Source organism: Clinocottus analis, unplaced genomic scaffold (genome assembly GCF_023055335.1).
Source record: "Clinocottus analis isolate CAN_PGR_092001 unplaced genomic scaffold, fCliAna1.0.p SCAF_50, whole genome shotgun sequence".
Lineage (NCBI taxonomy): Eukaryota > Metazoa > Chordata > Actinopteri > Perciformes > Cottidae > Clinocottus > Clinocottus analis.
In genome coordinates this window covers 459633-483546 of record NW_027176208.1, presented here as the reverse complement: position 1 = coordinate 483546, position 23914 = coordinate 459633, and the positions used below count along the sequence as shown (strand labels likewise).

At 46.0% G+C, this 23914-nt stretch overlaps 2 protein-coding genes across 18 annotated transcripts in view; both read right to left on the bottom strand.

Moving 5' to 3' along the window:
• ttn.2 (titin, tandem duplicate 2) overlaps positions 1-13768 on the bottom strand; it is a 186723-nt gene extending 172955 nt beyond the window's left edge. For all 15 annotated transcript variants that reach the window (XM_068601489.1, XM_068601493.1, XM_068601496.1 and 12 more), the window contains exons 1-16: positions 13537-13768; positions 10103-10206; positions 8438-8641; positions 7228-7515; positions 6797-7149; positions 6271-6485; positions 5993-6068; positions 5732-5911; positions 3260-3319; positions 2304-2562; positions 2013-2082; positions 1737-1934; positions 1180-1322; positions 937-1085; positions 630-857; positions 7-248 (exon numbers count right to left, since the gene is read on the bottom strand). In XM_068601489.1, coding sequence (XP_068457590.1) covers positions 7-248; positions 630-857; positions 937-1085; positions 1180-1322; positions 1737-1934; positions 2013-2082; positions 2304-2562; positions 3260-3319; positions 5732-5911; positions 5993-6068; positions 6271-6485; positions 6797-7149; positions 7228-7515; positions 8438-8641; positions 10103-10193 — 2756 coding nt within the window. In that variant the 5' untranslated portion in view covers positions 10194-10206; positions 13537-13768. The remainder of the gene's footprint in view (positions 1-6; positions 249-629; positions 858-936; positions 1086-1179; positions 1323-1736; positions 1935-2012; positions 2083-2303; positions 2563-3259; positions 3320-5731; positions 5912-5992; positions 6069-6270; positions 6486-6796; positions 7150-7227; positions 7516-8437; positions 8642-10102; positions 10207-13536) is intronic.
• A 1957-nt stretch (positions 13769-15725) lies between these two features.
• Positions 15726-23914, bottom strand: part of ccdc141 (coiled-coil domain containing 141) — a 23571-nt gene continuing 15382 nt past the window's right edge. For 2 of the 3 annotated variants that reach the window (XM_068601509.1, XM_068601511.1), the window contains 7 exons: positions 23326-23438; positions 23100-23231; positions 22834-22982; positions 22289-22529; positions 21302-21630; positions 19160-20737; positions 15726-17534 (listed from right to left, as the gene is read on the bottom strand). In XM_068601509.1, coding sequence (XP_068457610.1) covers positions 17306-17534; positions 19160-20737; positions 21302-21630; positions 22289-22529; positions 22834-22982; positions 23100-23231; positions 23326-23438 — 2771 coding nt within the window. In that variant the 3' untranslated portion in view covers positions 15726-17305. The remainder of the gene's footprint in view (positions 17535-19159; positions 20738-21301; positions 21631-22288; positions 22530-22833; positions 22983-23099; positions 23232-23325; positions 23439-23914) is intronic. The other variant, XM_068601510.1, reaches the window with a different exon arrangement.

Sequence of the window (23914 nt, the reverse complement as noted above, 5' to 3'; positions counted from 1 at the left end):
CCTCACCTGATCCTCTGCATCGCTGGCTGCGGTGTGTATCTCTGAGGTGTCACCACTCCGGACGGCTCCACGTAGAGCTTCCCCGAGCTGACGGCGTTCCCCTTCATGTTGGTGGCGAAGGCGGTGTACACGCCCTCGTCCTCTGGGAGCACCACGGGCAGGCGGAGGCTGGCTCGGCCGTCCTGAAGAGCCTCCATCTGGTAACGGTCGCCAGGCCTGATGCGCTGTCCGTCTTTGAACCAAGCAATCTGGGAGAACGCAGAAGATCCTTTCATTCACCAATGGAACTTCTCGATATCAGGTTTTTAAGCTTTCTCTGGTAAAACTATCTTAAGAAAGTGCTGCACGCAAAATGTACAACGACACCGACATCTTTTAAAGGCTCTGCAACCGAAACAAAGGCAATTACCCCTCGAGCAAAACTCTTTACTATCATTATTCTTATTTTACTTTTATTTGTACCGCTTAGATGAGCACTTTGAGTTTAAACACAAGTGTTTTGGTCACACTATTTGGTTTTATCAGATCAGCAGGAACATGAAACAACAATAACTAAAAAGGTGAGCACTATTGGAGCTTAGCCCAGCTTGATGAGTAAAGATATGTTGGTGAGCCGTTCTCCCCGGTACCTTCGGCAGTGGGTTTCCAGCCGTCTTGCAGTGGAACGTGACGCCCATCCCGTCCATGATCCTGTAGTTTTTGACGGGCGTGGTGAAGGCCGGCAGCACGGCCTCCTGCTCCGCCACGGTCAGCGCCAGCTCTCCGTCCTCGGTTACCAGCTGCATGTAGGAGATCATCATGATGCGGATCTCAACCTCCTGGATGATCCTCTCCTCAAATGATGAAATCAGAAGTTCCTGTGAAAGGAAGGTTTGTTTGAGCGTTTGACCTTCAACATGAACCGAGACTTGTTCATATCACAGAAAAAGAGGGTACCGTGTCTGAGACGAAGCTCATGGGGGTCGTGCCCGTCCTCTGCTCCAGCTGGTACTGACTCACCACCACGGAGGGCTCCTGCACCACCGTGGTCGTCACTTCGGTTTTATACGTCACGTCCTGTTGCTTCATGTAGGCGTCATATTCCTCTGTGAACAGACACAGAATCAGACTGTGAGACCTCCTTCAATTCATTTCTGAAGAGAAACCAAACTAACAGAAACCAAAGGACGCCTCCGGTACCTTCCTCCAGCAGGCCGGCGGAGGCCGAAGCCTCTCCCTGTGGATTCTTCACAAAGACGGAGTATTCTCCGGCGTCATCGGCAAATGTCATGGAGATCTCCAGTTTGCACTCTCCGGTCTCCTTCTTGTAGGTGACTTTGTATCTGACCGCAAAAAAACAAAACAAAAGTCATCAATTGTGACCGTGAAGCTGAAAATGATCCTCTGAGACAACTCAGGCATTCGCATATGAACGATGGAGGTCACAGTTTTTACTTAATGTAATATCTTTTGCACTGTTGTTGATTGTCTCGTCTGTCTGATGTATGCATCTTCCACCAAGAAAGCTCCTCATCTGTGTCGCATACCGAATGAATGGTTCTGATTCTGATCTGAGGAAGGTGGAGCTAATTCTAAACATGTTTTCATACTCCACCCACGATCATTAATCAGTAAAGTAACTAAACCTCCTTCTGAGAGTAAAATTACTAAATCATCTTCAAATGTGAATATTCCAGTTGTACCGAAAGTACTTGAAGTACCCTCTGAGAGCGTACCTGTGCCCTCCGAGAGCGTACCTGTATCCGGTGGTGAGCGGGATGCCGCTCTTCTTCCAGATGACGTGAGGTCTGGGGTTTCCTCCGACCTGGCAGTGGAAGACCACGCCGCCTCCCTCCACCAGCTTCTGGACGCTGGGCTTCCTGATGAAGAACGGAGCGGCGGCCTCTCCTGAAGTCACCTCCACCACCGTCTGCTCCTTCGCCTCCATCACGACGCTGGAGGAAAGCAACGGCTCTGTCAGCAACATGTCTTTAGATCAGCGTGGTTCAACACATCAGACCTTTACGTCTCACCTCTTCTGCTGAGCGATTGCAGCTTCTGTGACAATCGTGGTTTCCTCTCTGCTTTCAATCTCCTCTGACACTAAACAGAGAAAAGCAGCTTTGAGAGGAAGCAGCAACAGTTTGATGCCTGATGCCATCTATTTATATTAATCTAAGCCCACATTCAGTGTTTCATCTGTTCAATAGGCACTAAACTATGACAAAGAAACCCTGAAATCAGTTTCTCAGCCTGAAAAGAATAATTGAAGCGTTTATCCTGATACCCGTTGCGTCCTAAGTTCAGTCCACAGTGAAGGTTACCTTTGACCAGCAGGTAGCAGGAGGTGCTGACGGTTCCCGCCTCGCTGGTGGCGGTGCAGGTGAAACGTCCGCTGTCTTCGGCGAACGCCTCGCGGATCACCAGCCGGGCGAATCCGCTCATGTAACTTATCTGGAAGTCGATGGAGCTCTCGATCTTGTAGTCCTCTCTGAACCACAGGATAACGGGCGTGGGGTGACCGCTGATCTGGCACTCCAGGGTCACCGACTCGCCCTCCGTCACGTTTGTGTTCTTCAGGCCCTGAACGGAGAATCGGAGACGCTTTCAGATACCTGCCTACCCCTTCATACGTCCTCCTAAGTACTCTTACCCTTTCATACGTCTTCTTAAGACTTCTTACCCTTTCATACGTCTTCTTAAGACTTCTTACCCTTTCATACGTCTTCTTAAGACTTCTTACCCTTTCATACGTCTTCTTAAGACTTCTTACCCTTTCATACGTCTTCTTAAGACTTCTTACCCTTTCATACGTCTTCTTAAGACTTCTTACCCTTTCATAAGTCTTCTTAAGACTTCTTACCCTTTCATACGTCTTCTTAAGACTTCTTACCCTTTCATACGTCTTCATAAGACTTCTTACCCATTCATAAGTCTTCATAAGACTTCTTACCCTTTCATAAGTCTTCATAAGACTTCTTACCCTTTCATAAGTCTTCATAAGACTTCTTACCATTTCATATGTCTTCTTAAGCTTTTATATATCATCTTAGTATTGCATCTATCAAGTACATCCCAATATTTGTTACTTACTTGCTACTTTGAAAAAAACCTTACGTCCATCTATCTATCCACCCATCCATCTCATCCATCTCATCCATCCATCCATACACCTTCAGAATCCTTCAAAATGTCTTCAGTTCTACGATATACCTGATTACACCTCTTGTCTTTATGACAGTGATTATCTTTTAATTCAAAGGAAACAGGAAGTACTCACAGCAATGAGAGTGGGAGGAACGACGGGCTCCTGAGCTCTGGTGGGAACGGCAGCCGCCTCCTGAAGAGAAGAGCGACAGGAGTCAAAGTGTGAAACCAGGAGGAGTTTGTTAGCGGTGGAGTTCTGTGAGGATGGAGGAGTGAAGCTGTTAGAACAGATAAAACCCTGCTGAGGGGAAGAGAGATGGAGGTCAACGGGTGGAGACAGGGAGAGGATGAGGAGGATTCTTCGTGAGGAGGATGAAGGCAGCGTGTTGGCTGCCGCGTTACGGTGAAGAGAAAGGAACGCAGGTGACAGTCCACACGGGGTTAAATCAGGGAAAGCGAAGGGAGGTCGAGAGGAAGGTGGACCAACCTGAGGCTCCCAGTCCTCAAACTCCTCCTCACTCACGGCATAAGCTCGGCCCGCCTGGGACTCAGGCTGAGGCCTGGCGTCTCTGAACGGCGGGGGGAGGGGCTCCGCTGGCGAGCGCGCCTCCACCGCCACCGCCCTGCGAGACGGACTGGGAGACTTCACGGGCTTGATGATCTTTCTGGCAGCGGAGCAGGACAACTCTTTCTGCAGAACGGCGATAGCGGAGCCGGCGATGGACACCTGACCAAGCCAACGAGAACAACGTTAAGCGCCTGAGGTCCAGTCGTCCTGAACCAGCTGCTCCCAGTGGACCACAAGCAGCACCCACCAACCACTAAGAGACGACCCCAGCACGCGCAATGCAGTGATGTGTTCAGCATTATGTTTCTGCCTGGGAGACATTGTGAAGCACTAACAGAACACAGAAAACGTTTTCCAGAAGAATTATTCTGGAGATTCATTTTCTGAGCTGGATGTAAATTATCTTCTTGTAATGCTCATTCTGGCCACAAGAGGCTGAAGGGATGAAATGTACTTATATTTCAAGAGATGAACACACTATATATATATATACATATATAAAAATAGAATAATATAATATATTCAGTTCTTGGATAAATTGAAACTATACTAATAAATTAATACATTTATTCTGGTAAATCTGATAAGAAACTATTTTGATCAAATATATAAAATAAGATCATTGAAACATAAATAGAAAGGAGGAGATGAAGGAGCAGCTTGACTCCCTGAGTAGAGTACATGAGTATAACGTGGTGTTATGAAATGAATCACACAGAACACGTGGAGGCGGCTGGTTAGAGGGATGAGGAGCTGGAGGCTCGGCTGCTCCTCTTACCTCAGGGCTCGGCTCATGCTTTGGGACTGAAACTTTAGAAACTGTGAAATGTGGAGCCGGAGACGAGGCCGCGGCAGAAGATTCTGTCGCTCTCTGAATCTAAAGTGAGCAACAGAGTTCATGGAGCGGTTAAGAAAAGCCAGACTCTTACAGTCAGACATCATATCTGAAGGTAAGTCCTCCGACCTGAGAGACCTGGGCCACTTGGGCCACCCGGGACACCTGGGACACCTGAGAGACCTGGGACACCTGGGACACCTGAGAGACCTGGGCCCTGCGCTGCTCGGAGCTCGCGGCGGCTGCCGGCGGTTCGGCAGGAAGTGTTTTCAATGCGACAACGTGTTTCTCTTCCTGTTGTGTCTTTATCTCTGCAGCTTCCTCGTCTTTGGCCACGCCGCCCTCCGCCTGCACGGGCCGACGCACACGAGCGAGGTCCACGGCGGCCACCACCGTGGCCACCGCCTCGGCTTTCACCCCCCCCTCAGCCTGAAGACACACAGACCAGCACAGAGCTCAACACGCCACCAGGAGGCCTGCAGGGAGCCACCAGGGGACCGGGACAGGGACCCAACCAACCACCAATGAGGCCAAGAGGTCAAGAGGTCATGAGGTCATGAGGTCAAGAGGTCACAAGGCCAAGAGGTGACGATGGTACGAGGCCAAGAGGTCACAAGGTCACGAGGTCATGGGGTCAAGAGGTCAGGACATCATGAGGTCATGAAATCACAAGGTCAAGAAGTCATGAAATCATGTGGTGTACTTGTACTGTGGTGTACTTAGTGTGTTGTACTTGTACCGCCGTACAAGGAAACGTCACTGAATCACGATTATTAAGCAGAATATTTGTAATGAACTCAAACATTGATCATCAACTATTTACTTTGCTTTAGTGGTGATTTGTGTAAAAAAAAAAAAATATATATATATATATATATATATATCTATATATATATCTCTCTATATATATATATATATATATATATATATATATATATATATATATATATATATATATATATATATATATATATATATATAGATATATATATATAGAGATATATATATATATATATATATATATATATCTATATATATATATATATATATATATAGATGGTACTGCAGCAGTAGGTGGTGCAGCAGTAGGTGACGCTAATGCACCTTGAGCTGTCATCAGCTGTTAAACAGCAGGCGTAGCTACAAAATCCACCGCCCGCCACACACACACATTTATATATAAATAAATGGCCCCTGCTCACCTCTCTGGCGCCGCTGACCTGCTGCTCCCACTGCTTCTCCGTGTGAAGCTGGGTGGCGCTGGCGCTGGTCACACTGGTCTTACTGGTCACACTGGTCTTACTGATCATACTGGCGTAGATGGCCTCGGACTCATAGCCCCCCTGCTTCCACGGGGGCAGGACCTCGGCAGACGCAGCGAGCTGCAGGAGCAACAGCGAGGGTCAGGGGGAGGGGGCGGGACTAGGGAGGCCTCTACCTGAGCTGCTGCTGAGCGCTCTCACCTGCTTCCTGGTCATGATGGGAGACTTCACTGGTCTGATTGGGGACACGGACAGTCTGCTGGCGGGGGAGACGGGTCTGCAGAGGACACACGCGACACCAAGAGAACTTTCAGAGTTCTATTCTGGTCGTTCAGGGTCTGTTCTGAGGGTCAGGTCGTTGGGGGTCGGGTCGTTGGGGGTCGGGTCGTTGGGGGTCAGGTTATTCGGGGTCGGGTCGTTGAAGGTCTGGTCGTTCGGGGTCAGGTCGTTCGGGGTCTGTTCTCAGGGTCCGGCCCTACCTGACAGGTGTGGGCGTCGGCCCCTTCACATGGCGGACCGGTGAAGGAGACTGCTGCCGTCCGGCTGCCACCTTGGACACGGCGGAGGACGGGGACTTGGAGGCGGGCTTCGGAGGAACCCGGGGCGGGGTCTTATGAGCCAGGTGCTGAGCCATCGCTCCTCCTTCCACATGCATCTCCATCACGCCGGAGGTCTGGAAGCTGGACTCCACCTTCTGAAGGGAGGTGAACATAGACCTCTCGATTAGATCTACAATATAACAACAGAGTTATTCTGCACTAAAGCCGTGTTCTAGTTCTCCACTTCTAGATGGTTCCCTTTCCAGAGAGGAGCAGGACTTTATAGATTATATTTATTATAGTTTCTTTATCGAGAACAGGAAGAGAAACATGCGACCGGAGACACAAAACACCCTGAAACTGCTTCCTGATCGGAGGGTCGGAGTGAGCAACTGTACTTAAAAACAGCTGTGACGTTTGACAGGAAACAGGAAGTAAACGTGAAGACAGAGCAGATGCGTCTCACCCTCTGCACTCTGGTCTGGGATGCAGACATCTGGGACATCTGGGATGCAGACATCTGGGATGCAGACATCTGGGATGCAGACATCTGGGACGCAGACATCTGGGACATCTGAGCCATCTGAGATGCAGACATCTGGGACATCTGAGATGCAGACATCTGGGACATCTGAGATGCAGACATCTGGGACATCTGGGACATCTGAGATGCAGACATCTGGGACATCTGGGCCATCTGGGATGCAGACATCTGGGCCATCTGGGATGCAGACATCTGGGACGGAAACATCTTAGACGCAGACATCTGGGTCGTGGACATGATAGTCTTGGTTTTCTTCATCGGCACGGCTTCTTCCCCTGAAGCACAAACACACACCGGTTAAAAACACGCTGGAACGTCTCAACAGGATTCATCTTGAAGCTTCAAACGCTCACCCTGAACCAGCAGCTCGGAGGTGGAGGTGGCGCGTCCACTGCTGTTGGTGGCGGTCACAGAATACGTCCCAGAATCCTCTGGGAAGGCCTCAGCGATCAGCAGACTGTACAAGTCTCCCTCCTGGAGGAGCCCGAAGTCGGCCGAGCTCTGGATCTCGGCTCCCTCTCTGTAGAACTTCACGGTGGGCGTCGGGATGCCGGAGACTCGGACGTCCAGCTTCACCTGGCTGCCCTGTCTCACCGTGGAGCTCTGCAGCCTTTGGAGGAAGTTCGGAGGCGCCGTCTCGGCTGCGGCGACAGAGGAAGAAGCGTCTCGTCGGGCTGGTTTTACTACGACATGTTTGCATAGTTAGAGCTCTAAAGAATCCATGAACCAGCCAATTCAGATGCGGTTACTTTAAACACGACGAGACGTTGAGAAGATGGAGACCCAAAATGAGAAGAGAGAAGAACCCTCTTTCACGTAATAAAGCTAGTTTTAAACGTGATCTTCCTTCCTGGTTCAACTTGTTAATCGCTTCTTAAACTTGAGATTCCTCTTAAGGAAAGTTATGCTGCAACAGCTGCGTCTATATTGGTTTTACCGCCCGATTAAGTAACAGGCCACGCCCCTCGCTGAGAGACACACATCCACACTGAAGTTTAACTAAAGAGAGCAACGATGAGATTATTCTCTTTCGTAACTTTAAAATAGTATTATTGTTATTATTATTATTATGTTGACTCTTTGATATCCTTTTTACGTCTCTTTGATGTTGTTTAACGTCTCTTAGTGGTTCTTTTTATGTCTTTTTGAAGTTATTTGATGTCTCTTTGTGACTGTTTTACATCTCTTTGTGGTTGTTTTCATGTCTCTCTGATGTTATTTTACGGACTTGTGGTTGTTTTGCGCGTCTCACCTGTCCCTGTCCCTGTGTCACCTGTCCCTGTACCTGCGTCTCACCTGTCCCTGTACTTGTACCTGCGTCTCACCTGTCCCTGTCCCTCTACCTGCGTCTCACCTGTCCCTGTCCCTGTACTTGTACCTGCGTCTCAACTGTCCCTGTCCCTCTACCTGCGTCTCACCTGTCCCTGTCCCTGTACCTGCGTCTCACCTGTCCCTGTCCCTCTACCTGCGTCTCACCTGTCCCTGTCCCTCTACCTGCGTCTCACCTGTCCCTGTCCCTCTACCTGCGTCTCACCTGTCCCTGTCCCTGTACCTGCGTCTCACCTGTAACAAGGAGTTCGGCGGTGCTCGTGGCTTGTCCAGCTCCGTTGGTGGCTCTGACAGAAAACCTCCCGCTGTGTGCGGCGGTCACCGCAGGGATCATCAGGACAGCGCGGCCATCGCTGAACGAGATCTGAATGCCGGGCAAAACGGCAGCGGAAAGAACCTGGCCATCACGGAACCAGCTCACCTCAGGAACTGGAGAACCTGCAGAGGAGAGAGGAACCACAGCTCGCTGTCAGAGAACCCAGAGGTCCTGGAACGCTGAGGACTCATATCCCTCTCAAGGTTTGAGTCCAGGACAGAACTCTAGGTGGCCCGAGGTATGAGACCATGACACCATGTAGCCTCTGCCACAAGGACTGTAACACAAGGACTGGACCACATGGACTGTAACGCAAGGACTGGACCACAAGGATTGGACCACATGGACTGTAACGCAAGGACTGTAACGCAAGGACTGGACCACATGGACTGTAACGCAAGGACTGTAACGCAAGGACTGGACCACAAAGACTGTAACGCAAGGACTGGACCACAAGGACTGGACCACAAGGACTGTAACACAAGGACTGGCCCACAGGGACTGGACAACAAGGACTGTAACACAAGGACTGGACCACATGCACTGGACCACATGCACTGGACCACATGGACTGTAACGCAAGGACTGTAACGTAAGGACTGGACCACAAAGACTGTAACGCAAGGACTGGACCACAAGGACTGGACAACAAGGACTGTAACACAAGGACTGGACAACAAGGACTGTAACACAAGGACTGTAACACAAGGACTGGACCACATGGACTGGACCACATGGACTGTAACGCAAGGACTGTAACGTAAGGACTGGACCACAAAGACTGTAACGCAAGGACTGGACCACAAGGACTGTAACACAAGGACTGTAACACAAGGACTGGACCACAAAGACTGTACGACAAGGACTGGACCACATGGACTGTAACGTAAGGACTGGACCACAAAGACTGTACCACAAGGACTGGACCACAAGGACTGGACCACAAGGACTGGACCACATGGACTGTAACACAAGGACTGTAACACAAGGACTGGACCACAAGGACTGGACCACATGGACTGTAACACAAGGACTGTACCACAAGGACTGGACCACAAGGACTGTAACACAAGGACTGGACCACAAGGACTGTACCACAAGGACTGGACCACAAGGACTGTACCACAAGGACTGGACCACAAGGACTGTAACACAAGGACTGTAACACAAGGACTGGACCACAAGGACTGTAACACAAGGACTGTAACACAAGGACTGGACCACAAGGACTGTAACACAAGGACTGGACCACAAGGACCGGACCACAAGGACTGGACCACAAGGACTGTAACACAAGGACTGGACCACATGGACTGGACCACATGGACTGGAACACAATGACAGTAACACAATGCCTGCATCACAGTAACACAATGACAGTAACACAATGACAGTAACAAAATGACAGTAACACAATGCCTGCACCACAGTAACACAATGACAGTAACACAATGACAGTAACAAAATGACAGTAACACAATGCCTGCACCACAGTAACACAATGACAGTAACACAATGACAGTAACACAATGACAGTAACACAATGCCTCCACAGCGTCTCTTCTGAGCAGGTGTTGTCTTACCACTAACTTGAGCCTGGAACGTCGCAGCACTACCCTCTAGTGCCACGACGCTCTGCAGCGGCTGCGTGAACGTCGGCGCCTGTGTCGACATGTTGGTCGGCACCCTGCAGACAGACAAACAAACAAACTGTCAGAACAAAACTGGTTCACTCCTGCCTGTTATATAATAATAATAATAATAATAATAATAACAATAATGTGTAGGATTTATTTATTCACACAGTTATTAAACTGTAAAAACCTAAAAATACTGAAAACACTGTAAAATATAATAAACTTTATAAAACGTGATAAACGCTATAAAATACAATAAACACTATAAAATACAATAAACGCTTCGAAATGCGCTAAACACTATAGAATTCGATAAACGAAATAAAATACGATAAACGAAATAAAATGTGATAAATACTATGAAATATGATAAACACTATAAAATACGATAAACACTATAAAATGTGATAAACACTATAAAATGCGCTAAACGCCGTAGAATATGATAAACGCTATAGAATTTGATAAACGCTATGAAATGCAATAACGCTAAAATACTATAAACACTATAATACAAAGAATGGTAAAAAATACTATGAAAACTATACATTAGTGTAGAACACATGAAATACTATAGAACACTAAAAATACTATAAAATATTGTAGAACACTAAAAATACCATAAAATATTGTAGAACACTAAAAATACTATGAAATACTATAAAACACAATAAACACTATAAAATACTGTAAACCCAATACAATAGTGTAGAACACTAAAAATACTACAAAATACTGTAAACACCACAAAAGTGTAAAACGCTATAAAATACTGTAAACACTACAAAAATACTGTAAACACAATACAATATTGTAAATATTTTAAAAGTTTAAAACACTATAAATTACTGTATATGCTATAAAATACTGTTTTACACTAAAATACTTTAAACACTATAAAAGTATAAAATACTGTAAACACTATAACGTGTTGACACTACAAAACGGTAAACTGCCGGCGTGTCCTTGAGCAACACGTCTGTTGGTCCCCACTAAACGTGTCTGTTAGAAAAATTCACTGGACCGCTCTGAGTAAAAGCATGAAAACCGGAACATTTATTCTTGGCAGAAGCAGAGTCAGCACAACGTGAGAGATGAACTGCATGTCCAGCACTGCTCTCAGAATGAGGGAAGCACTGCTCTCTGAAATAGCTGAAGGTGATCAATACACCCAGGCCACCACGACGACTTCACGGCTTCATCCACCACCACGACTTCACATCGGCCTCGGCAGGACGCGGTAACAATGGAACTGCTCGTTGTTTCACACAAACACACACAGATCCCCTCATGGCCATCAGAGTGTAGGAATAACCAGACAGTAAGAGAAGTCTGAATGGAACAGTGAAACAGTCACTGAGTAAGCATAAATACACTTTTCTGCCAACAGTCACGAGAGACCAGTAGAGGCCAGTAGAGGCCAGTAGAGACCAGTAGAGACCAGTAGAGACCAGTAGAGATTGGCCTGGTCTGAACCTTTAAGCTGGTTACCTGATACTTCTGAGACAGTGAGTTTACTTCAGGAGTTCTGACAGAAGCTTCAGTGTAATGAGGTTTTTTCATTAAGACCTCAGGGCCTTTATACGTATAAAGACCTCAGGGCCTTTATACGTATAAAGACCTCAGGGCCTTTATACGTATAAAGACCTCAGGGCCTTTATACGTATAAAGACCACAGGGCCTTTATACGTATAAAGACCTCAGGGCCTTTATACGTATTAAGACCTCAGGGCCTTTATACGTATAAAGACCACAGGGCCTTTATACGTATAAAGACCACAGGGCCTTTATACGTATAAAGACCTCAGGGCCTTTATACGTATTAAGACCTCAGGGCCTTTATACGGCCCTGAGGTCACACACCGGCTGCCATTGGTCATACATATATATATATACATATATATATATATATATATATACATACATACATACATACATACATACATACATACATACATACATACATATATATATTGATCGATCAGGTGCCCTCTAGCAGCTCTAGTAGAACTGGGTTGGACCTGGTTGGACCCATCTGGGTTTGTCTGTACTCGTCTGTCTGTACTGTAATGGTTGTCCCTGGTTGATTCTACACATTAAATATCTCATAATAAGCCTTAAGATATGACATTTATTGGCCCATTAATTGAGCCCACAAATCTGAATAACTAAGAATCCCTTAAAATATCATTAAAATCCTTTAAAACCACCTTAATTCATCAATAGATGTATTAATTACTCCAAATAAAAGGAAAGTCAAATACCTCAAAATCTATTTAATTTGGATGATGACGGGTTTTAAATGTAGAAAGTCGTCTGGTTTCAGGGGTGCCTGAACGCCCCACCAGGTCACATGACGGCTAAAACATGAGTACTTTTAGTCTTATTAAATATGCATTGTTGTAGATTACATGAACTAGTTCCATGATCTGCAGTAAACATTAATAATATCAGCAATAACATTAATAATCTTTACCCATGTCTCTCTATGACTAAAGTCACGCTTTTACATGTAACAGAGGGCTTAAACACTATGGAATAATATTTGTGTAAACATATTGGAACTATTTAAAATGGTCTTTATTGTTTGGTCTTTATATAAAAGTTGTCGAATGTGCTGAAGTTACTGAGGTAATAAAAAACTAAGTGTGAGGAGGACAGAAGGTGTCTCAAAGGCATGTACTGATGTGGTTCTACAGGAGGTGTGAGGGTTCTGGTCCTGAAGAGGAAGTGGACCTTTCACAATAAGACGACAGCTGCAGGTTGACTCTGAACCCTAAAAATAAGAACCCTAACCCAGCAGCTGCTCAGACCCTCCAGCAGCACGGTGACGTGTGTGCGACAGCAGCTTATCAAACACACAGCGCTCTATAAATACCACACACCTGACTGACAGCTCCATGTGCACATAGCACAGCAACTGATATCTGGCCGGCTGATTCCCTTAAAAAGACATCAGCCACCGGGACGCTATCAGGCTATTCTGGGACGCCCGCTACCCGCACACGCCTTAAAACACTGAAAAAATGAATGGAGTCTGGTGGGAGTCTGTGGCTGTGTGTGTGTCTGTGTGTGAGGCTGTGTGTGAGTGTGTGTGTCTGTGTGTGTCTGTATGTGTCTGTATGTGTGTGTGTGTGTCAGTGTGTCTGTATGTGTGAGAGTGTGTGAGTCTGTGTGTCAGTGTGTGTTTGTGTCAGTGTGTGTGTATATGTGTGTGTATCATTGTGTGTCAGTGTGTCTGTGTGTGTGTATCAGTATGTGTGTTTCAGTGTGTCTTAGTGTGTGTGTGTCAGTGAGTGTGTGTCAGTGAGTTGTGCGTGTGTGTGTGTGCGTGCGTGTCCATCAGCTGCTGCTTTTCATCACACTACATCAACACTTACTTGTCTCCACAAGGATGCCTTCGCTGCCCGAAGGAGCGTCGTTCTTCTCTCCACCAGAAGTCTCTTTATCCACAAAGTTTAGTCCCAAAGTCCAGACGGAGAACCGGAGAACCGGCAAGGCTGCGAAGAACCGAAGCACGGAAAAACAAAACCACAGTCGGTGCTGTAGTCTTGCTTCTCCTGACAGCAGTTCTCCAGCCGAGGCGTCCAGGCTGGGAACGCTGACTCTGCGGCCGGGGGCGGGGCCTTTATATGGCCCTGAGGTCACACACCGGCTGCCATTGGTCAGCAGGGCATCATGGGGGAGGGGCTTTGTACAGCCCTGAGGTCACAGTACGGCTGCCATTGGTCAGCAGGACATCATGGGGGAGGGGCTTTATACAGGCCTGAGGTCACACAACGGCTGCCATTGGTCAGCCAGCAGGGCATCATGGAGGGGGCGTGGTCACACAAGTCTGGGCCTTCAGAGCGGAGTTAGTACTGTACTGGAAAAGCTTATATACGTGTGTACTTTTACTACGGATACTTAACTACATGAAGCTGATAATACTTGTGTACTTAACTACATAAAACTCATATACTTGTGTAATTACCTAATGTTACATAAAGCTGATAATACTTGTGTACTCAACTACATAAAACTGATATACTTGTGTACTTAACTACATAAAACTGATATACTTGTGTACTTTATCTAATGTTGCATAAAGCTGATATTTGTGCATTTTACCTACATAAAGCTGATAATATTTGTGCATTTTACCTACATAAAGCTGATAATACTTGTGTACTTTACCTACATAAAGCTGATAATAATTGTGTACTTTACCCACATAAAGCTGATAATAATTGTGTACTTTACCTACATAAAGCTGATAATAATTGTGTACTTTACCCACATAAAGCTGATAATAATTGTGTACTTTACCCACATAAAGCTGATAATAATTGTGTACTTTACCTACATAAAGCTGATAATAATTGTGTACTTTACCCACATAAAGCTGATAATAATTGTGTACTTTACCCACATAAAGCTGATAATAATTGTGTACTTTACCTACATAAAGCTGATAATAATTGTGTACTTTACCCACATAAAGCTGATAATAATTGTGTACTTTACCCACATAAAGCTGATAATAATTGTGTACTTTACCCACATAAAGCTGATAACACTTGTGTACTTACCTACATAAAGCTGATAATACTTGTGTACTTTACCCACATAAAGCTGATAATACTTGTGTACTTACCTACATAAAGCTGATAATACTTGTGTACTTTACCCACATAAAGCTGATAAAACTTGTGTACTTAGCTACATAAACTGATAATACTTGTGTGCTTTACCTCAGGGTTGGTACCTCCTGTTAAAGCGTCTCGCGTACTTCCGGTCCGCAGCCGGTCAAAGACATTTCATTGATCCGTTTTCCCGGGCGAATCTAACGTTTAGCTAGCTGGCTAACCGTTAGCAGGCTAGCTCGCTGGCTAACCGCGCTAGCTCGTCGGCGGCGCGCTGTGTAAATCACGGCTTTAAACGCCGGCCTGCTTCCAGAGAGACACCATGTCGCTGCTGGATTGAAGCAGACATGTGCGGGGTCACGAGAACCCCCATGAAGACATAAACCGCTGGATAACAGGTGAGAAACAATGTTTTGTCTGGTTCCCCATGATTTGCGGAGCTAACGTTACCAAAGCGTACCGTCACGGAGTCACGTGCTGATGTCACAGTGTGCCGACGTCACACCTGGAACCACGGTCACGTGTCTGAGTTGGGAAACAATAATAAATAATATTATGTCAAAAAGAATAATTAACTAATTTAAGCCGATTGATTTCAGCTGTAACAGCTGTTACAGCCGATTCAATGTGTGAAAACATTCTTTAAAATATGTTTTATTTGATTAATGCAGTTACTGTGCAAATTAAAGGTCAGAAAAGGTTGTAAGAATTAATACATACAGATCACATCTCATGTATGATTCTGTTATTATTTCCAAGGAAAGCATCCAGAAACATGAGACGTAGAACAAAAACCTCTAATGCAACAACAATGTGCTGTTTTAATTTCATCATATTTAAACTATAAAATATAATGGTATTTAAATCACATAAGCTCTGAAATTAACAGATATATTAAGGAGAAATAAGTAACAATAAATAACACATAAACACAACAACGTGATTTTATTGAACACTTCTTTTCTACATATGAAACCGGGTTATATCATGAGATGAGAACTGCTGCAATCAATAACAGTAGTAATTAGGATTATTCATCAAGACTGATATTTTTACAGTAATAAACTAATCAATAATTCATCTTAGTGTTCAGCCACATGATGACTTCCTGTTGGACTACAGACACATGATGACTTTCTGTTGGACTACAGACACACGATGACTTCCTGGTGGACTACAGACACACAATGACTTCCTGTTGGACTACAGACACACGATGACTTCCTGTTGGACTACAGACACACAATGGCTTCCCGTTGGACTACAGACACACGATGGCTTCCTGTTGGACTACAGACACACGATGACTTCCCGTTGGACTACAGACACACGATGACTTCCTGTTGGACTACAGACACACGATGACTTCCTGTTGGACTACAGACACACGATGACTTCCTGTTGGACTACAGACACACGATGACTTCCTGTTGGACTACAGACTCATGGTGACTTCCTGTTGGACTACAGACTCATGGTGACTTCCTGTTGGACTACAGACTCATGGTGACTTCCCGTTGGACTACAGACTCATGATGACTTCCCGTTGGACTACAGACTCATGGTGACTTCCTGTTGGACTACAGACTCATGGTGACTTCCTGTTGGACTACAGACTCATGATGACTTCCCGTTGGACTACAGACAGATGATGACTTCCCGTTGGACTACAGACACATGATGACTTCCTGTTGGACTACAGACACATGATGACTTCCTCTTGGACTACAGACACATGATGACTTCCTCTTGGACTACAGACACATGATGACTTCCTGTTGGACTACAGACACATGATGACTTCCTCTTGGACTACAGACTCATGATGACTTCCTGTTGGACTACAGACACATGATGACTTCCTCTTGGACTACAGACACATGATGACTTCCTGTTGGACTACAGACACATGATGACTTCCTCTTGGACTACAGACTCATGATGACTTCCTGTTGGACTACACACACATGATGACTTCCTCTTGGACTACAGACACATGATGACTTCCTGTTGGACTACAGACACATGATGACTTCCTCTTGGACTACAGACTCATGATGACTTCCTGTTGGACTACAGACTCATGATGACTTCCTGTTGGACTACAGACACATGATGACTTCCTGTTGGACTACAGACTCATGATGACTTCCTGTTGGACTACAGACACATGATGACTTCCTCTTGGACTACAGACTCATGATGACTTCTTGTTGGACTACAGACACATGATGACTTCCTCTTGGACTACAGACACATGATGACTTCCTCTTGGACTACAGACTCATGATGACTTCCTGTTGGACTACAGACTCATGATGACTTCCTGTTGGACTACAGACTCATGATGACTTCCTGTTGGACTACAGAAATGCAACATTTCTGCAGGACTTTATGGGAAAACCTCTCTACAAATACAAAGTTAGGACACAAGGTAGACTGTAGAACCTTGAAGGTTCTTCAGGTACAGGTTGTGGATGGATCTAGGTTCCAGGTCTTCAAGTACCAGATCAATACGGACTCATCACAGTAGAATCAGGTAGATCAGCCACAGCAGAGCACACAGCGTACCGAACCAGGTGTGCCAGTCGATACTGATGATGTCAAACACCTGAGCCAGCAGCCACTCATCATCTTCATCATCTTCATCGCCAACTGGCTCGTTCAACACGTCATCAGAGTCCGAGGCCTCCGGGATGAACAGGAAGTGTTTCCTGTCCTCGCAGGGAAGCAGCGCCTCTCCACCTTTACACCTGAAGCGACCATGATGACAGGAAGTCAAGACAGCGCACAGATCCTCAGATCACATGACGAACCCTAACTAGTAAAAGCTACTGGGGAAAACGGAAGCGCTTTCCTCTTCCTCTTATGGGTTTATTTTCTCTGAGATCAGACTTGTTGGTAGAACTGCAGAAAGAAAGCGAGACCTTAGAACCACAGACGGTCTCTGAAAAGAGGACGTTGTCGTCTCTGAAGAGGACGTAGCCGTCTCTGAAAAGAGGACGTAGTCGTCTCTTAAAAGAGGTCGTAGCCTTTTCTTAAAAGAGGACGTAGCCTTCTCTTAAAAGAGGTCGTAGCCTTTTCTTAAAAGAGGTCGTAGCCTTCTCTTAAAAGACGACGTAGCCGTCTCTAAAAAGACGACGTAGTCGTCTCTTAAAAGACGACGTAGCCGTCTCTTAAACGAGGACGTAGCCTTCTCTTAAAAGAGGACGTAGCCTTCTCTTAAAAGAGGTCGTAGCCTTTTCTTAAAAGAGGTCGTAGCCTTCTCTTAAAAGAGGACGTAGCCTTCTCTTAAAAGAGGACGTAGCCTTCTCTTAAAAGAGGTCGTAGCCTTTTCTTAAAAGAGGTCGTAGCCTTCTCTTAAAAGAGGACGTAGCCGTCTCTTAAAAGAGGACGTAGCCGTCTCTTAAAAGAGGTCGTAGCCTTCTCTTAAAAGAGGTCGTAGCCTTCTCTTAAAAGAGGTCGTAGCCGTTTCTAAAAAGAGGACGTAGCCTTCTCTTAAAAGAAGTCGTAGCCTTCTCTTAAAAGAGGTCGTAGCCGTTTCTAAAAAGAGGACGTAGCCTTCTCTTAAAAGAGGTCGTAGCCTTCTCTTAAAAGAGGTCGTAGCCGTTTCTAAAAAGAGGACGTAGTCGTGCAGCAGACGCCGTAAACCATTAAAGCTCCAAATAATAATTATTAAAGTAAAAATCCACCAGTGATTTAGAGTGACGATTATATCAAACTACAATATAACATTAACACGCGTTAAAATGTCACTCTAAAAAAACATCTAAATTAAAAACTGAAGGTCTAAATGAAGGTTATTGTCTTTTAGATACATTTCAGATGTTTTTAGCATTTTGATTAACCAATCAGCTTGCAGAGATTTGGAGTTGAACTGTGGATGAAAATAAATTGTACCACTGGAATCCTAACATAAGATAACATTAGTTAGCACTCGCTAGCTAAAGTTAGTGCAGTTTCGTGTAAGAAGCATGGCTATGTCGCTATAAATTCAGATTAGTCGGAGCTAGTGATGCTCAAGTGTTGAGAATTAGTATTACTATGTGGATAAAACTCCTGAGGAATGCGACATGAACATTAGCGTTGCGTTTGAACACACTGCTACACCTGCATCATAGTCCTGGCTGATCCCTGGTCACTCATCTATCCTGAAGGTGGGCTGAATGTGGTGCAGGTTTACTTCACTAATGCAGCTGACGGGAAATTAATTATTTAATTGAAACGCAAAACAACAAAAGAAGCAGATGGGTAAGAACCCAAAGACAAATGTGAAGCATGTGTTAATGCAGGTGTGAGGGGTGCCTCGAAGTGAGCAGTGTATTAATGATCTTATAAAGGTTGTGTGTTATTGTGAAGCTGGTTGTAAGCTACCCACCAGGTGAGCCTGGGCTCTGGGTCTCCCGTCACCTCCACCTCTAGCGTCACTGGAGAGCCCTCCATGATGGTGGCTCTCGACAGGGGCCTTGTGAAGCAGGGAGGGACGGGTTTAGAGGCTTTTCCCTGAGGAAGAGACTCTGCCTGGGCCCGGGGAGGAGGAGCAGGAAAAGGAGGCCCTTGGATCTGAGGGGTAAGCCTGATCTCCTCACGGATGGCCACGGGCTGACAAATATTTGGGTCTTGGTCTGGAGTTAGTAGATGGAGTGGAGAGGAAAGGGGGGTGACATGCAGATTAGCCTGCGGAGCCAAAGCCTGGGTCTGTGGTTCGGGTGGAGGAGGTGCCGTGGGCTTGATGGGGGTCATGCCAGGGTCATGCACACACTGCTGGGTACAGCTGGAGGTCAAGGACTCGTGGAATGAGTAGACTGTCTGGTGGCTCTGCTCGCTGCTGAATCTATTGCTGCTGGATAAACTGATGTTGCTGATGCTGTTTGGCTCTGCAAGAACAGGGGCATGGACCTCAGGTAGAGCTCCACCACTCTGGGAGAAGAGGCTGTCTTGTTGGGACCTGAGATTAATGCCAGTCTGTGCTAAGGTGCAGTGACTGTTTGGAGGGAAGGCCTGGCAGAAGACGGACTGCTTGACAGTCGTGGCTGTGGTTAAGCTGCTGCTTTGGGGCGTGATGACTGAGGACGTCTCTTTGCTGGTTTGGGAGGAAGGTGCATCCTGATCAAAGCCACTCCTTGAATCCAGGTTAGACCGGCAAACATCTCTGTCCTGAGAAAGGGTTGGGGTGGTTGGGGTGGTTGGGATGCAAGGTGCACAGGATTTGAGGAGCCCAATGGTTCTGTCTTGGTGGAGAACAGGGTCTGTGACCGGCTGGGGGACCAGATTGTTCTGTGGCAAGGTCTCGCTCTGAGGTGAGAGGCACTGACTGTCTGAAAGGGAGAAGAAACTGCTCTGCTGGATGACTGGGCTGTCGCTTTGAGGTTTGGAGACTATGGAGGTTTCTTTGCTCGGTCTGGAGGATTTCATGTCCTGATGGAGGTCACTGTCAGAATCGGTTAGGTAGTGAGAAAAAGTAGTGCTGCATTTGAGGAACCCGGTGTCTTGTGGAGGAGGGTTGTCTTTGTGGAGATCCCTGTCTGGACCATCAAAGGGCTGAGGACAACAGCTTTGATTGAGCTCTGCAACCTGGGGATTGGGATCAGTCTGTGGCAAGGTCTCATCTTTGGATGCCACATGTTGGGTGATTTTACCCTGGATACATGCTCTTATCTGGGGCGGATTGTACTGACTGTTGGGCTCCTTTAATAAGGGATCAGTGTGCGAGGGGCTCCTCTTCTCAGGGACATCGTGGTCCTTGTTGGAACAACTGTCTGGAGGGTCGCTCTCATGGTGAAATCTAGAGGAGAAGCCAGGTTCAGAGACGCCCAGAGACAGGTCATTACTCTGCGGGGCGTTGGCTGTGCTGGTCTTTCCAGTCTTCAGGATGCTGCACAGGGTGCTGGTGAGGAGACTCTGAGCAGGAACCGTCAGTGGACTCTGGACGAATGAACTGGACTCTGCTCTGAACCTGTAACACACACAATAGGAACCAACTCATACCAAGACACCTGTCCTGTGACTGCTGGTGCATGTCCTCACTGTCCTTCTCCTGCCTCCCGTCGAGCGTTAATATTAGATTATACTGTAGTAGTGCTGGGTATTGACAAGTAGTTTAACAGAGCTTTACAGACGATCGCTATCCACCGAGATTTAGTAAAATATGAGACCAGGACAGAATTTATGTTGTTTTATAGTCTCTGATCTCCTCTAAATTCTGTGACTATATGAAAAAAAACCTATAAAAAGTAAAAGTATAACATTTGGAGGTTTTTATGGACTTCAGAGCAGTTAAAAAAAACAAGGTCTGGATCCACGTAGACCAGCTGTTGTAAATACGGATAATTAATAATTAATATGAGCGGCAAAGAAACATTATGAGTTACATTTGCTTCCTTTTTTCTTTTGTGCTGATCCGATCCGAACCTTGATCTTAGTGATCGGTTGCACCTCTAGTATCGACCAAAAGGTGTCCAGAATCACAACATCATGCAAAGTGACCTTGTTGTGTTCTGGGATCTGTCCTGATACAGACCTGGTGCTGCTGTGCCGGCTGTTTGGAGGAGTCGGACAGCTCTCTGTCTGGCTGGACTCTCTCCGTTGTCGGGCTGCACCAGTAGCAGTACCAGTACTGCTGTGATCTAGCTGGTGGCTGGAGTGGCTGATGTGGACGCTGTGGGAACTGAAACAAAAGCCCTCCTCTACGTCCGACTGGACCATGTAGGACTCTGGTGTCTCTGCCAGCGGCGGCAGGGAAATGTCGTCAGGTGACGCACAATCGTATTCATCATTGGAAAAAGAATCATCGGTCATCACTTCCTGTTGCTGGAGCTGTGTCTCGGTCAGGTGTCCCGCAGATGCATCCTGGGTAAAAACATGTACATACTGTATACTGCTCATTGTCAAAGGATCAAGGAGGTCTCAGCAGCAAGTGAGTAGGGGGACAAATAAGAGTTCAGACTTATCTGAAGAGTCGGGCTACAATCTGAAGATACAGGCCTAAAGCAGGGATTTCGTGAGCTTGAAATACACTCTGAAGGGTTCTTTCTGAATAGTTGAAGTTCTACACAGAACTATTCACTTCCATGGGACCTTTTTCGTGAAAAAAGGGTTTTTCAAATGTTCTTTGTAGGACTACCTGGTTCTAGATGAAACCCTTGTAATAAAATATTAAAGGGTTCTCGGTAGAACCGCCTGGGTGGGTTCTTGTTAGCTCCCATTGAAGGTGGAAAGGTTCTGCATGGAACCTCTACGGATGATTCTCGGTGGAACGATTACATTATAAAAGCGTTATTTGAAGAATCGCTCATAGTGGGTTCTGGGTGGAACCTTTCACAGGAGCTTTTTGGTATAACCAATTAGGTTGGGTTCTGGAAACTAACAAATGTTCTTCTATGCCAAAGAACCCCGTATTGTTCTCGTTAGCGGCTTTATTTTGTGCAGCATGTAAACGGACAATAAAAGAGGATCTACATTGGACCCCTGAGGGACACCACACGTGTAATGAACTCTGAGGATTAACCTGAAGCGTCGTCATGTTCGAGACCACTCGTTTCTCCTTCTTCTGAAACTCCCTCTGGATGTCAGAGAACGTTGGGCCAATCACATAGGGAGGGGGCGTGGCCTGCGGGACAGTGGCGGCAGGCTGCGATTGGCTGTTTATGGCGTGGACTCGCCGGTTGGGCTCCACCGGCGAGCAGGAGAGGCTGAAGGAGTGGGAGGAGCGGTAGGAGGAGGCGGGCTTCTCGCTGTGAGACTGTTGTCTGAAGGAGACGACACGAGAACCATTAAATACAGATTCTGTTCCACGAATACAGAACACAAGAAGCATCACTTTCACTTGTTCCACTTCTTTTAGGTGATCGTCAGTCCCAGAGGATAAAAAACCACTGTGGTGAGTATTCATGTAGCGCCACCAGCACATGAAACATCGACATGATGCATTTGGTGCAATGTTGATGGGCCCACTGGCGCTGCTGATCCACCAGCAGCAGTTTCATGTGTGTGGTTGTGACATATCGCTGTGATTATTGTGGTTATTGGTATTAATAATATAATCCGGTGTACCGGCTGTCAGTCTGCCTGTCTGCCTCCTGACTGCGGCTCTTCTGTAACGGAGGCTTCCTATTGGCTGCGCTCTGCCTCTTCACAGGAGGCTCCTTCCCATCATGCTCGGCGGTCAGTTCGGGGGTGTGGCCTGTTTCCTTCAGCTCATACTGAAAGGACAGATTCAGAGGAGCTGATTATGATTTAACACTCATAATATTGTTATTAGCAGCCTGAAGGCAGCTCTTGGTTATATTTATTTCTTGTAGTTGTTGTGTCGTGTTTACCATGTCGGCCTCCTGTGAGCAGCGGTTATCATTCTGCTCCTTCTTCATCTTTCTGTTTTCCTTCATCTTCCTCTCTTTCTCTTCCTCCTCATGGATCTCTTCTTCTTCATTCTGCTGACTGAGACTCTGCAGCTTTGACATCAGTGTGTAAACAGTCAATAATCAGTTGATCTTATCAAACAACAGTCAACATGAAGTCTCTTTAGCGTCAGTGTGGGAACACCACCTTCAGTTTCTTCTCCAGCTCCATCAGCCCGTCACTCAGCTTCCTGATGGCCTCCATCATGTCGGAGTGTTTACTGACCGTCTTCTCTGTGTAGCGCCGGCCCTCCTCCACCCCTGCAGCACAGACACAATATGTTCATATCTGTATTTATATATATAGTACACATCACACTTTGACCTCCTGTAGAGTTCACACAGGTTCATCTCTCATTGACGAATTTATGCATTTTACATTCTGACAGGTTTGATTGAAAGGTTTTTAATCTCGTCTTTATTCTATTGTTAATTATTATTGTTTCTTTTTCAGCTAATCGGTCCTCATGTATGAGCTTTGCATGTGTAGTGGTATGTCTTATGTCTTAGTGTAAACAGACCATGTAGGTAGAAGAGTGTTTCTACTCTATTGATATTGGCTCTTCTTATATTGTTTCTGCTTCTAAGCGGCTAATGATTCATAACTTCATCATTTAAATGTCATTATTTTATTACAATGACTTTCTAACATCTGACCAGATATTTTATTATTGAATGAAAAAAAGAATAATAAAGAAAAAAACAAAGTAGGAGAGGAGAAACACACAAAGAAGGAC